The sequence below is a fragment of the Ranitomeya imitator genome, chromosome 2 (assembly GCF_032444005.1).
Source record: "Ranitomeya imitator isolate aRanImi1 chromosome 2, aRanImi1.pri, whole genome shotgun sequence".
Classification (NCBI taxonomy): Eukaryota; Metazoa; Chordata; class Amphibia; order Anura; family Dendrobatidae; genus Ranitomeya; species Ranitomeya imitator.
In genome coordinates, this window is record NC_091283.1 from 460,618,944 (window position 1) to 460,635,016 (window position 16,073).

The 16,073-nt window shown below is 44.4% G+C and overlaps 1 protein-coding gene across 2 annotated transcripts in view; it reads right to left on the bottom strand.

The window, feature by feature from the left end:
- CDH4 (cadherin 4) overlaps positions 1–16,073 on the bottom strand; it is a 1,112,924-nt gene that overhangs the window by 208,488 nt on the left and 888,363 nt on the right. For both annotated transcript variants that reach the window (XM_069751205.1, XM_069751206.1), the window contains one exon: positions 13,205–13,390. In XM_069751205.1, the coding sequence (XP_069607306.1) occupies positions 13,205–13,390 (186 nt within the window). The remainder of the gene's footprint in view (positions 1–13,204; positions 13,391–16,073) is intronic.

Consider the following 16,073-nt stretch of genomic DNA (forward strand, 5'->3'; position numbering starts at 1 on the left):
CTCCTCTAAGATGGGTGCCCCCTTTTATATTCAACCCCCCCTTTACTGCCCCCACCTTCCTGCCTACCTTGCCCTCAGCCAATCCGTAAACCCCAATTCAAATAATACCCTGATCTCACTCCACAATATTGCCCCCACCTTTCCGCTCACCCCCTATAGGCCCATTCAACCCTGTCATGTCGTCCTCCCTCAAGGCCTGCGGCCTAGTCCGTCCTCACTTTACTCTGGGCCAGATGAATCTGTGATTGCCTGCTGCCATGTTGTCTTTACAGCACAGGTAATTATGAAGAAGTAAGCTCTTCACCACTGGTAAAGTATTAAGGAACAGAAATACTGAAAAAGCAAGTGGCTCAGTGGTTAACAGCGGTTGGCTGGGGTCCTGCGTTCAACTTCGGCCCAAGGAAATTTCTATTTCCAGTCTTTATGTTCTCTGTCTGTTTTACCACACTTCAAATGCATCACTATTTGGGCTCTTGTAAATTTTAGTCTATTGTGTAGTGGAATTTCAAGATAAGGGGACAAGAATGTGAGCCCCATTAGGGACAGAGATAGATGTGAATGTTAATCTTAAAAGCAATCTTCTATATATATAATTGTCTAAGGGTTTTTCTGTCTGTCTGTCTGTCTGTCCTGGAAATCCCGTGTCTCTGATTGGTCGAGGCCGCCAGGCCTCGACCAATCAGCGACGGGCACAGCATGGCAACGATGATGTCATAAAGGTTGCCTCGACCAATCAGCGACAGGCACAGTCTGCCGCGAATTCGCCTCGACCAATCAGCGACGGGCACAGTATCGACGTAGATGTCATAATGGTTGCCATGGCGATGATGATGTCATAAAGGTTGCATCGACCAATCAGCGACGGGCACAGTCTGCCGCGAATTCTGGAATCATCATTGTCCATATACTACGGGGACATGCATATTCTAGAATACCCGATGCGTTAGAATCGGGCCACAATCTAGTAATGTTATAATAGATACAAGATGATTTATTTTACTCACTTACATAGCACCATCATATTCCACAGTACAGACATCATCGCTGTCCCCATTGGGGCTCACAATCTAAATTCACTACCAGTATGTCTTTGAAGTGTGGGAGGAAATCAGAGTATTCGGAGAAAACCCACATGAACAGAACATGGAAACTCCTAGCAGATCTGGTCCTTGGTGAGATTTGATCCCAGGACCCCAGGCTGCAAGGTTCCAGGGCCAAGTGTGCACTGAGTCACCATCTTTACTTTACATATCAACAACTTTAAAAAAATGGTGGAGTACAAGGCGGGCACAGACAGAAGAGGGCCTCTGTGCAAGAACAGTATATCAGATCTTTGCAGCTTCTCGTGGTATGGGTCCTTACCTTTTGGGCCCTTGTGCGGCTAAACAGTTTGCACCAAAGAATGTCTGCCCTTGACCCAGGGGAATCAAAATCTGCCCATTTAATTCCATATTGTACCATTCAAAGGGTTGACACTTCCAATCTCCCATAGAGAAAAAACAGGGAAGACAGCTGTCCTTGCTGAAGACATGACAGGCTAGAAGCTCTATGTAATGTTGACATTAGGACCTAGTCATGGACCATGGAAAATGCACTTGTGTTCAGTACATCGAGAATGCTGAATATTTCCTTGTTCGGTGTCGGCACTGGCACATGTCGACTAGATGTGCGCGGCCTCGCTCAATGCAAGTGTATCGAGTAAGACCGGACATGTCTAGTCGGAATGTAGCTGGAAGTATGCAAATGGGGTTAGACCGACCTAAAATAAGAGGAGGGTACAGTGCTTTGATGGCCGTCCTGCCTGTGATGAATGTCATGTTGCATGCCTTTGTATATATCTCGAGGCACACGGGGGACGGAATGTTCTCACCCGATGGTGGTATGATACCATTTACTAATCTATATGTTACACAATGCATTATATTTCCTATTTCTTGCTATGGTTATTGCATGTAGGTAGTAAATAAACTTTTTCATCATCCGAGGAAACGACCCATAAAACATCAGTCAAAAAAACTAATCCAATCTTCCTGAGCAAGTAGAGTCTCAGGGCAGAGGCTTGGTGCACATTTCTATAACACATGTCCAATTTATACCGCTTGACAGCTACACAAACCCTTAAATGTTTTTCCAAATGAGCAAATTTTCTGCTTAAAAAAACTGCTAAAAAATGACAACACCAGATGCCTTTAACACAACATTTGGTGAACAGGCGAAACAGCTTCCTTCTGTAAATAAATCGCACAACCCGCGTAGTATCAAATCCCAGATCTAGAAAATCGCTCATCAGCAAAGTGAGCTGACAGGACGATTAAACACCGGGGCAGATGCGAGAGGCGTCTTTAAAACATTAAATGCAGTAATAAAATGAAAGAGAGATGTGCAAGCACATCCTGTTGTTCCAGGCAGCCGGAGGAGAGCGACTTATCTGCACGCCATCCAATCAACTCCAAGCTAAGCAGGAAATTAAATGCACAGACACCCAACGGGAGTTAATACAAAAAAAAAATTGGATTTGTAGCAGTTATCTGTAGCTAGTACTGAGCCAGCTACCGAGTGTTGGAGATGTGCAATTAGTGAACCCAATGCTGTACAGCGACCATGGTGTCATTATTGTACTGGCGGTTACTACACCTGAATCAATGACAGCAGCTTTTATCTGACTTCATTAGAAGGTGAAGGTCTTTGTTGTTAGATTGAGGTAGATATATATTATTCCTGTATAGTAATTGTAGCCACAGTACCCCCATCCCTAGTGATCACATAAATAGATAACATGCTGAAGACAATAAATATATTAAAGAAGACATTTCACCAAATTTTTCAGATTTAACTGGAAACACAATAAAATATTGGCTGCAGAGCGGAATAATATTTTTTCTTTTAATTCTGCCTCTCCATTGTGGAGATATTAGCAATCAAAGTATTTTGCATCTAATGAGTTAACTTTTGTTTAAGTCTGAGTGGGTGTTATCAGACAGTTTTCACTGGGGTGTGTACTTTTTCTCCCTGTATGATGCTGACCAATCATAAGCAGGCAGCAACACTCAAAGGAAAGAAGAACACGCCCCCAACATAGCTTAGAGCAGGCTTCTCATTGTGTGAGATGAATGATACAGTTCTGATTTGGTCTAACTTCCAGCATGAATCAGTATGGGGGATGGGGCAGTGCTGCTAAGTTTATCTGAGTATGTCAGTAATCACATTTATGTTTCTTGTGCTCAATCAACTTGTAATTGCTCTACAGTGAGATGATGTCAGGGCTGTCTTTTTATCTAACACAGGAGTAGTCTGTTCTGAGCTACTCCTGTGTGATATAATGAGAAACTACTCTGATCTCACACAGGGTGATTACAAGTTGAGCACAACTGACATAAGTGTGTTGCTGACACGTCTGTGAACTGGCAGTGTGGGCCATACACCTGGAGGAATTGAGAGCAGCAGCTCTTACTTCTTCTGGATGTATGTGATTTGTCTGAAGGTGGGGAGAGTGAACCAAGCTCTGATTGGTCACAGGGAGAGCTAGTGCCGATACCTCTGGAATGGCACCGGAGGTGAGAATAAGTGTTAGGCCGGGGTCACACTTGCAACTGCAATGTGAGAAAGTCGCGCGAGTCTCTCACCTCAATACCCGGCACTGCTGCCGGGACCGGAGCGTTCAGCTACATAGAAATATATGCAGCCGCACACTCCAGTCCTGAGTACCAGCGATAGTGCCGGTTATTGAGGCGAGAGACTCACGCAAGTTTTTGGCATTGCAGTTGCAAGTGTGACCCCGGCCTTATTGGTTTACAAGGCAGAAACATAAGAATTGACAAGGGGTTGTCACAGTAGTGGACAATCAATTTTTATGAAAATTTTCAACTTCTCGTCATCTTCAAGATCTCCTCTTGCTGTTTTAATGGCAGAACATCCTGCCCTTATCTTGTTGAGCTGGCACATGTACTGGACTCATACCTGTGTCAGCTTATCGTGATCAGAATTAGTTTTAGCTTCAATGAGTTGGGTCCACGTGACGGCTGCAACGTGTAGCAAAAAGTCACAGCTACCAAGGGGGCGAAGGACAAGTTTGTAGGCAAAACTAAGGTATTATCAGTAAATTGCGTGGTCATTGGCCACTGAATATGAATGTGGTACACAGGGCCCAACCCTGTCCAATCCATCTCAGAAAGAAGTCAGATCTTATTCAAAAACTTGGCAAAAATAAAAACATCACAGATACTTATTGTATCCACATAACGAGAGCTTGCCTGACTTTAGGAGCAAAAGAAATTAAAAGGGTAATGACCTCATCCTGCCATTTCTGCATATGGCATTCTGCTCACGGGTGAATGACAGGTAGGCACATCAAACAACTCGCTGCCCACACAACCCCTGGCTGCATACCCCAGGACTAAGTTAAATCTCCAGATAGCAAATTAATGAGGGAAATCTAAAATATTAATATATTCTAATTGAATGTTCGCCAGCAAATTATCTAGGCATACTACAGCGAGTCTCCGAGAACTGCCCTGCTGCATTAATACATAGCCGAGGAAGTGGGGGGAAGGGATCTGCCGGAGGGAGCGGCCGCAGCAGAGATGGCAGAGAAATTGTCCCTGACACTAGAATAAAATAATCCCTATAAGTATGATCAAGATGAAGAGAGGGGAGTGAAAAGGAAATAGTCCATCTTAGCAATAAAAGTTTTCACTGTGCCTCTTTACTGATTTAATCGCATAGCATTAGACAGCCGGGACGTTAAATGACTGATTTCTTCCAGTCCTGCAGGCATCGGCAGGGGCACTATATATATTCCCCCAGGGCAGGATTTGGTATCAATACAATGTGTATAATTACTGGGAAGGCCTCGCTGCAGCACAGAAAGGAGTCAGAAATTATGCTGTGACTGCAATTTACTTTGTGCGCTACGGAGAAATGTCAGCAATGGGCTCGCGAGAGAGTGGGGGAATTGTATTCTAAGGGGGTCTGATGATGTTACAGCGCGGCGGATACAGACCTGATCTCAAGGGTTAACTCTTCTGCGTCTCTGTGATTGCAACCTGCAGTTGACGGCTTCTAAACATGCGGCGTTATAAGACAACCTGCTAATATAATTCACACCTAGGTATGTAAATTCCTCTGCAGGTTCTCAGGACTGGGAATATGTGATGATGCGGGAAATGTCTGAAGAAATCAATTACATGTTAAATTTTGATCTGAGAATCGAATAAAAATTGGCAACGCAAGTCTATAGGTCCATGGAAAACATCGGAGAAGGATGGCATCTAAGTGCGATCCAATTTTCTCAGACTGAACGGAGAAGGTGGATAAACTTTTTTTTTCTCCGCTTGAAAAAAAAATGGACCCCACTCCGATTAAACTCTGATTAGCATAATATGACCATTTTTCTCGGATGGAAAAAAAAAACCTGTCTTGTGACCTTACTCTTATAGGGGGTTTCCAGGTAAAAAATTTACAGAAATCAGTGTTTCCAGTGATCAGAGCTGTAAGTGAAGAAACGGGGGGGACGCGGGAAGGTACGAGGGTAAGGTAGAGGCCTGGAGGGATCAATACACCATTTGTATGCTGCACTTTTGTGAAATCCTCATACGTGGAGCACTATTTAGGGGAATCAGATTTGCTGCAAAAATTTCCACTTCTGTCTCGTTCTTACGGATAAAATATCCATAGTGAGATGAAAGGAAGAGAAATTGCAGAAATCGGCAGCATACGAATTGACCATTTTAGGAGGGTGGCATCAGGGATTAGCTGGTCACTCCAGTGGCTATTATACCATTAAGGGCTCTTGCACACAACCGTAAAATTCACCTGAGTGCTGTCCATAGTTTTGTCGTATTACTTGTCCACATGTTATTCTATGGGGCTGTGCACATATCTGATTTCTTTGCTCGGACCGAGTCAGTCCAAGTAAAATTTTTCAGCATGCATGATTTGCCTCCGAGAATTGATGGCATTTGCCTATTCAACTCTATGGGTCCATGGAAAAAATCGTATTCGATTTTCAGGGAGATGGAGAAACTCTGATCAAACTATGACCAGAGTGTGATTAGTATAATTTGACCAAGTTTCTCGGATGAGAGAAAAACGGTCGTTTGAACCTACCAAGAGAAATATCAATTTAACCACTCAACTTCTTCCAGGAACCTTGTGTTTCCTTATCAATATCTTGTGTTAAGCTTGTGATAAGGCTGCGATGGGATATGGCCATTTTTAGTGGTCAGCCCCTTTATATTGTACACAGCTTGTGCCTTACTTCAGATCTCATATTTTAGCTGTACTTCCATTTAACACCCAGCTGTCAGCCGCTGGCCTGTCAGATCCTCCTTCCTCCCCTCCTTGTGTCAGTTTCTAGAATCTAGGTTTAAGATTAGATGTTGGGGAATAGACAGATTTCCTTGTCTTCCTTCTCTTTCCAGACCATTAAAGAGCAGCCCATGAACTGATTAGATCTCAGCTCACACAGAGCTCTTCTTCCTGACCTAACCACGGGAAGCCACATATGGGTCAAAGACCTGACGGGGTTGGTGACAAATAAGCCAGGGCCAAGAAAACATCAGAGTTAAGACGCTGCAGGTGGTGCCCATAGCTGGCTGCTTAATATGTTCTTTTAGCCATAGGGGCTCCAGTCACTAACAGGTAGGCAGTCGCGGTGGGGTGAGATGGAGCGCTGCAGCAGCTCAGCTCGGTGACTCTGTCATGGTCTTATTGTTGATGCCAGGAAATACGGGTCGGTAATGACAGAAAATCAGGTCTCCAGCACGGTCTGTTCTGGATTATTAACGTGTTTATTGCACGTAATGAACAGAGTCACCTGCGCAATGTCTAGGGTGTGATTCTGACAAATCTTTTCCACTTATCGCCCTTTCGCTGATCGAGCATGAAAACTACAAACTGTTTCCTTGTGTTCTTCTATGTTACCTTCAGGACCGTCTCCTCCGAACCGTGCAAACATTGCCCCAAGCAGGTTCAATGAGGTGACATTGGAGGAGCGAGTCCTGCTCTGTTTCCCCTGTACTTCGGGGCCCTAATAAATAAAGACATAATGGCGTAGATGATCTAGACATAGAGCGAGACACGATCTTACTCCTTAATTCTATTCATGACATAGCAGCCTATAATTGTCACTGCTACGGGCACTGGTAGACATCACTTGGAATTTATCCTGCCAGTTGGTTTTTATTGTGGCAGGTATACAACTCAAGGGGAAGACAAAACTTTGGTGCACCCTGGGGCCCAAGAGGCGAGGGGGGATACCTCCAAAGCAGGTGGTATTGTGCATTATTATGAGCCATTGAACTCCAAAGGGCCCATGTATTGCTCTTGCACAGAGGACTCTTCTGTCTGTGTCCGCAAACACCTGGCAGAACTGCTCATAACAGAGAAGACAAGGAAATATCAGAGTATGATATCATTTATTGTACACGTCAACGCTCTGATTGAGACTAGGGCTGAGCAAAAAGATTTACAAGACCCTGGTAGGAGCAGGTTTGCAGGACTTGGGTCCCACTGGAAAAAAGGATCGAGCGACTAAATCTCAGCCAACTGATCCTTATATTTCCTGACATAATTGGCTGGGTTAATGTCAGAAGTCCGCAATACTTTATTAGATGGTTAGTCAAAATCGTCGGTTTTACATGACTTTTATCAAATGTATTTGGGACGATTATTTCGCATTGGATTTCATAAAAAATGGCAACATTTGCTTTTTGGAGCCTTTGTGTTGCACTGGTTGCAGAATTAATTTCTGAGAATCTTATCAGTGAGCTCATTCAGATGATTTCTAACTCTTCTATCTGTCTTTTTCTGATCGGCTCTCAGCTGATTTATGACCACAGACCACATCGACGTTGAATGTACCCGGGGGGAAAAAAAGGCTGTAAAATACAAAACGGTGCAATTTTTTTTTTATGAAACCCAATTCCAAAAATAATTTTTGGTCTCAAATAAATGAATTTAGAGCTAGAACTGCCAGCATGGGATATTCCTTTGCCAAATAAATGTAGTCTAAGGTTATATTCACCCTCCAGTCAATGGCTCTTTTGAAGCTTACATCTGAAACCCTGAAAAGAGGATTTGGGTGTATGTGATGACGAGGCCATTGACTGTAATGATGCAGAAGGAGTCAATGTGTGCTCGATTGAACATCATTTTCAGCCGTATGTGCGGCACCCCAGGGTCCGGGTTGTCACAGTGGTATTGCTTTCCTCCCTAACTGCATCCAGGTATCACAAATATGCAATACATTGCACACTCCAGACCACCAGGGGGAGCTTATGCTCCTATTTATTAGGTCACTTCCTATATATATATATATATATATATATATATATATATACTAGATTGTGGCCCGATTCTAACGCATCGGGTATTCTAGAATATGCATGTCCCCGTAGTATATGGACAATGATGATTCCAGAATTCGCGGCAGACTGTGCCCGTCACTGATTGGTCGAGGCAACCTTTATGACATCATCGTCGCCATGGCAACCATTATGACATCATCGTCGCTGTGCCCGTTGCTGATTGGTCGAGGCCTGGCGGCCTCGACCAATCAGAGACGCGGGATGTCTACGTCCTTTATGACATCATCGTCGCTGTGCCCGTCGCTGATTGGTCGAGGCCTGGCGGCCTCGACCAATCAGAGACGCGGGATGTCTACGTCCTTTATGACATCATCGTCGCTGTGCCCGTTGCTGATTGGTCGAGGCCTGGTGGCCTCGACCAATCAGAGACGCGGGATTTCTACGTCGATGCTGTGCCGGTCTCTGATTGGTCGAGGCCTGGCGGCCTCGACCAATCAGAGAGCCGGGATTTCCAGGACAGACAGACAGACAGACGGAAAAACCCTTAGACAATTATATATATAGATATATATATATATAACTGGTAGTCTGTAGGGAATGTAGTGAGTTCCAGACAGGAGTTCTGGTAGAAAGTTCCAGACCAGAGTCTGAGGAGGACAGAAGGTTAAAGGAGCTGTGCATACCCTCAGAGCTGCAGCTCCCAGAATGAGACACACAGAAGGCAGAACTGTATTGCAGCGAGCATGAAGGAAGTCGTAGCGCAGGAGAGTATACCAGAAGGGGACCAGCCCTACACAGGCTGCCTCCTTCTGAGGCACAGAATCCCGGTGGCCGGACACCGATGGAGTAAGGACTTTTATGCTTTGCTCCAGAGACCGGCAGGACAGCTAATTGCAAGTTACCTGTCCGCTCTACACTCAGGAGGCACGGTGGCAATCCTCGGAGGCCGGGGTGTGCTAGAGTCCCTACAAACAGCCTCAAGCCACCAGTCATACTGGTTTGTCCTATCCGACTACGGGGTACAGAGAGAGAGACACTACATCTGTGAGACCCTTATGTGAAGCCATAGGCAGTAAGGGACTACACCACTGCAGCGCAAGGGAAGACTACTGATTTCCACCTGGACAAGGGGACTCTGGATTTGCCTCCAAACCGGACGGACTCTGCCTGCCCTGTGATCTGGTGCCCTGGACTGTGGAAGCTTAAGTTTTCAGTAAAGGTACAGAGACTGCAACCTTGTGTCCTCGTTCTTCTCTGCGCCTCACACCATCCACCATCCACCTTACTGGGAAGCCCTGGGGATATACTTCACCTGTGGGAAGGTATACCATCCAGCTGCCATTCCATCACCCCAGTGGACCTCTAAGCAGCGTTGGTCACCCTGACCGAATACCACAGGTGGCGTCACAAACACAAACTTTATCCCTTTAAAGACCTTTCCCTTTTACACGGATGTTCCCCTGTGAACCGCAGGACCCGGTACCGAGTACCCCATGGCACCATGGCCGCGATCCATATGCGCCTATTTGAGGTGGGCTTCACGATGCAATTGACCACATTTTGGTGTCTGCCTCAAATAGGCATATACAGCCAAAATAATTGTCCCACAGAGCACCCTATGACCCTGCATCATTATACCCAATGGTCCTGTTATCTAAACTGGCCGAATTCTGTTTTCGAGGGCATCAAATATAAGCCCCGATGTAGCCACTGGCATGAGCAGTGTCAAACTGCGGAGCCAAGGGCCCACCAGTATCATTGACTTTGGGGGGCCCACTTTTTACCTGCACATAAATATTACGCTACCCTCATTCACAAATTTACCTATATCTCTATATAATAATAAACTGGGTAGTTTGGTTAATTAATGATGATATGCTGCTTTTTTTCTGTAGAGTGAATCAAATGAATTATGCCAAATACTGCCCATACGGTGGGGTTGGGGTCCCACCGGGGGATTCCCATGTTACCCTATGAGCCAGTCCGAGCCTGGGCATGAGAATAAAATATCATGTGAACTTGGCCTTAAGGTTTTATAGGAAGCAACAAATCTTGCGTATTGTGTTGCTATATTCCTTTTCAGCCACTAGAGGGTGCAGCAGTACACGTTCCCTAGACACAGCATCTGTCTATTGCAGAGAGAAGAGAAGAAAAGCAACTTTCATCATATTCTGTAGCGACATCCACAGAGTAGTGCACATAATGCAGCACTTGTATTTTACCTGTAAAAACAATGAAACCAAACACGACAACGCAAAACCAGTGTAACCAGTAATAAACATGCATAAGGTTTTGGATATGTGTTTTTTACGTACTTAACAAGTGCACAAAAAAGTGTTAAAATGGAAATAAAAACCGCCTCTGCTTTAGTCTGCTATACAACCAGACTGACATAAGCAGTCATTTATGAGAGCAGCACCCGCTTTTCCACCTCTGAATACAAGCGCATATACCTGAACTCATTAACTGACAACAAGAAGAGTTCTAAAAACTTGGGAGAAAGTAAAACATTTATATTTATCATACAGTTCTACACCACTTCTGGTGAAAACGGTCTAAAATATCACTACATTTTTGTCCAACTACTAGTTGCACAGAAATTTTCCAATTTTTTTGCGTTTTTATACCAGTTCCACCAACGTTTATAAAATTAAGGGTAGCTTTGGAGGGTGCTGGCTTGGCAAGGACAAACCAAAAAAATAACTTATGAATAAAAAGTGTTAGAAATTACCTGAAAAATGTACTCAATTTTCAGACTAGAGAACATTTTTGACGCTGGTACAAAACGGGTGAAACGTGCGCCAATTTAATTAAAATGTGCACTCAATTAATTTGGAAAATCTTACTCCAACCCAAACACACTGGATCAAGGCTGTTATACAAAACCCCAGAATTGATGACTAGGACTCGAAGTACAATCCTCAACATTTTACTTGCAGCACCAAGAATGAAAAGTCGTGGAATTATGGAAATCACAAGATGGATAGAGATGTTAATGATCTGCAAATGATGACAAAAAATGGAAAGAAAGTTTTCAAAACATATTGATTTACTTACAGCCTTGTCTGTTATTGATGAGGATATTAATGGTTGTCTGAGGAATGTTCTGCCAAGGTGAATGCTCTTGGGCAAATTATCCAGATCCTCTGCTGGCAGCTACCTGTGCAATTGCCGATCAATGACATCCCTGATGTGCGCGATGGGAGACAAGTTCGGAGACACTGCATGCCATGGTAGGACATTAACGCTACCTAGGGTTCTCATAACTGGTTATATCCTGTGGAGAAACAGGTCCTGGGACTCTTTGGAGAAATGGCCGTACCACTGGTTCCATTACCAGATCAATGAAATCCCAAGCTGGTGGTGTACCTGTAATGAAGACTAGAGAGGTCCAGCTACCTCGGTACATGCCACACCATAATCCAGGCAGTAGAAAACGTATGATGTTCCTACGTGTAGGCTTGCTCATGGCATTGTCCATGTGGTCTCCAGGTACAAACCAGAGGCTGGATTCGAGGTCTGTCCTCTTCAGCAATGAGTCACACATTTCTCATGAACGCAATTATAGCCGGAGATTGGTCTGGAGACCATAGGGCAACGCTATGAAGAGGATTTATGGGGGCAAAACAAATAGTGATGAACGAGTATACTCATTGCTTGGGTTTTCCCGGGTATGCTTGGGTGTCCTCTGAGTATTTTGGCATGATCGGAGACTTAATTTTTGTCAACGCAGCTGCATGATTTGAAGTTACATTAATTTGGTGGTGTAACCAGAAGTACAGCCATTTCTCCAAACTGTCCCAGGTCGCATGTTGCTCTGTGCTCCTATGAACAGCTTCCTTGGCCTAAATATGAATTCATGGTCTGCAGGGACTCCCTTCGAGCACATCTGGGATATCATTGGTCTGCAATTGCAATATGCAACTGCCAGCAGCGGATCTTGATGATTTCTTTGCTGAAGTGCATTCAGCGTGGCAGAACATTCCTCAGACAACCATTAATGACCTCATTGATAGCAGCCAAGGCTGTAAGTGCGAGGATTTCTTCATTTTATGCTATAATGAGTAAATCAAGATATTTTGAAAATTTTATTTTTTCACCATTTCTGTGATCATAACAGGTCTATCGATTCTGTGATTTCCATCATTTCATGACTTTTTATTCTTGGTATTGCAATTTCACAATTTCAATTTTAAAGAGTGCATATTAAAAATGTAATAACACTTTTCATTATAAGATAAGTAAAGGGGATGTCCAGGACTTAGATATTGATGAGCTATCTATATTAAGCATAAGTCATCATTATCTGAAACTAGCCATACATGTACAATATCTGACCGCAAAAGGGGAGAGCAGAGGAAGTCGCTGCCAAGCGATTAGGACACCGCCTTATCTCCTTAATTAAAATTCAAACTTTTCGACCCATATCTTTCCAGGGGAGACCCCCAATACACCCCAACACAAAATACACTGTTGGTTGATCCTCAGTGAGTTCCATTGAATTTAACCTAATGAGTACAGGAATTCTAAGTTTTAGACAATAAGATACTTTAACCCTTTAGGTTTTCATGCACTCTGGTGCATTTGTTTCCTTCTAATGTCAGATAAAGTTAGATAAAAATTTGTGTGATGTAACTTTTATAAGTTTGATCATTGTGAAAAGGTTTGGAAACCACGTGAATCTGCTTGTAAAAGTTTAGGCAGGATTATTCTTGCTATCTTCTGTCTTTCGAAACATTTCCTTGATAATGATCTGGGTTAATTTGGTCATTTATATTGGTGATTATGGGTCCTACTACAGGGGGACGTGGAGGGGTATATTCCTATTTCTGGCTTCTGTTCTGCTGCATTGAGACCTGTAATGATCCAGCATTTGCTGGAAGTTTGGTGACACTTACTCGCACCAGCTGTTCAGGAAACGGCCCCCTCGAATTCTCTGGTACATTGACTGGAGGAATCACCCAGTCTCTCTTCTGTCTTCTCAGACCATTTGCATCACGATGTTGTCGCCATGGTAACAGAGTACCACTCTGGGTCGGAGGATGCTCGGATGGACGGTCCCGTTTGCCTCGCTGCTGATGGGACTGTGGATTTGGGGAGAGAGGAAAGGGGAAGAGAAATGTAGAGAATTAGAACTGAATAAAGAACTAATTATAAAAACATAAAAGAGTCAAGCACAAAATAATCACACAAAGGAAGTAATAAGCAGAATTAGAATGGCCACCAATGAGATTCCCATGACAGCCCTTTTTTGCAAGACAGGCCCCTGGTAATACAGTATGTAGATCTTAAGCTGGCCACACACATTAGATGGCTGTCGGAAGAGCAATGCTTGGTGGATCATTCGACTAACGGCCATTTCGACCAACTTTCCCATACACAGGACTGCTCGTCGGCTGAGCGCTCATGTGTTCCCTATGAGAGAGCCGCCAACAGACACGCCGTTCGGTGGCTTATCTCATCAATCGGTTGGAGCCCCAAAACCCATTAGATCACTGGCCGAACATGTCGATATCGGCGGGTTCAGCCGACATGGAAGGCACAGATGTAAGGCTCCTCCACCAGATGATCTCTGCTCCAGCTAAATAATAGAAGTCCCAAATGAGGGGCCCAACACAATTACTCCAATCTCTGACTGGAGTAGCATTGTCTGCGAAGTTGCATGCCATTGATAATATTCATTAAGTGGCAGGTTTAATGAATCGTGGCCAAAGTGTTAAAAATATATATTTTTTTTATCTTTTTTGATTTGCAAATTTGTGCTACAGTAAAGTATAAGAATAGGTTCCCTATTTTGTATTCCTACAAAAACATAACTAATTGTTTTTTTTATTGAAAGCGTTAAACATTTTATAAAAATACAAACCCTTGTACAAAAAAGATTCACCGCATATAGAACTTATTTTTTTTCTAGTGCACTGCTATAGTAGTAACAGGCCAGCATATAGCAGAAAAAAGGGTTGTGAAATACATAGAAAGCGCAATAAGGCAAATGATAAATCTGTAGCAAGCCCACACGTCCTTCCCACTACTCCAGAATACATAGAATATTTAATAACCCCCAAAAGGGACAACGAGGACAGGAATACTGCCTGACATCTTCTTCAGCCTGAGTGGGAAGTCAAGAAGTACCATTAATATACCACTTATCCCTGCCCATCAGCTACAGCAAACACAGAAGAAGCCTAATTAACTGCCTGGAAGTCATACCAGATGCATCCATAACGCCCACAATTGAATTTTGCAATATGTACATATATTTATCCCACATATTTATCAATATGTACATAAATATATCCCACAAGAATTGATAAAAGATAATTTATTTAATAGATTTTTATTTTCTTCTTATAGGGAACGAGTCCCACTAAGATTTGGAGAGCTTTGCAAAACTGACAGAACGACACTTGGCTATAATGTGATTACATGGGCAATAGTGGTGGGGGTGCTTCTAAGATAGGGGTGCATAACTTTAAAGGGGACGACAGGACCACGGGTACCTGTGTGCCGGGTCCAGCACTGAAAGGGCTTCATCTCCTGTTCCCGGGGGGCAAGCAATAGTGAGCGGGACCTTCCTTCTGACAGTGGGGGGTGGGGGAATAAAAGAGAAAAGCGCGCAGAGCAGAGGAGTTTGGCGCGAACGGAAATCAGCTCACAGTCAGGCATTTGCCGCGCTCGCTTCCCCTCCCCACTGAGCACCAGCGCTGCAACAGGGCCCCACCGTCTACAAAGGGACCGCTGCCAGGAGAGAAGCCAGGCATTCTGCAGCAGTCCAGAGAGAGAGGGACCGCTGCACTGAAGAGACCCGTGCGACTGTCGGCAGCTCAGAGAAAGACTTGGGGAGAGCAGACAATGTGCAGCAGGGACCAGTGAGGTCTGCGACCCCGCAGCATCCATACAGCACAAGCCATGCTTTATTATCCCTGCTCCCCTGCTGAGGAGAGTACAGGGTGCCAGTTGGTCACCACAGAGTGAGGTGTGAAACATTCTGGGCGAGTGAGTACTGTGTGCATGCTGAGAGAGATCGGGTGCAGTACCCAGCCGGAGAAGTTGGTTGTCGGCGCTTCAGTCTTGGCAGGAGCAGGCAGCGCGCAACAGAGAGAAGAGCCTAGTAGCTGACAGAGATCGAGGTGCCGTGTGCTTCATGACCGTAAGTACAGCGCACGTGCTGCAAAGAGAGAACCGAGTGCTGGATAGACTTTCATAACCTACCTTACCAGCTCATACTTTCCCGCTCGTGGGAGACCCTGACTTCAGCAGTGTATATTAGCAGAGCCAAATTGGGCTCGTAGAGTACTGTGCCCCGTACCCTTGTCAGCCACTGCAGTATATGGACAAGGCTCAGTGGAAAGTACCAGAGACCGACCACTGCCGCCAGAAGATGGGGCATTGATGTCCATAGGACCCCATAGGAAAAGATCATTGCCGGCGCCATTGACTACCCAACAGGAGTCACAGTTTGTGGAACTTCTGATAGAAGTGCTTCACAGGAACTGCCGTTAACTGATCCTTTCTTTTTGAACTCTGCATATCCTTTGCAAACTGAACCGTTTGCTCCCGTGTTTAACCCATTGCCTCCCTGCATGGAGTATTCCCCTGTTATTAAACTTGTTAACCCTTGCTCTGCCTCCAGTCCATTACTGCATCCCACAACCTGCTTACATAACCTACAGCCTGGGGGTCATAATCAGTCTGCGATGCCTTTCTGTGCGGCCCCAACCATATAGATATAGATTGAAAATTGCTTGACTGACAGGTTAAGTATAT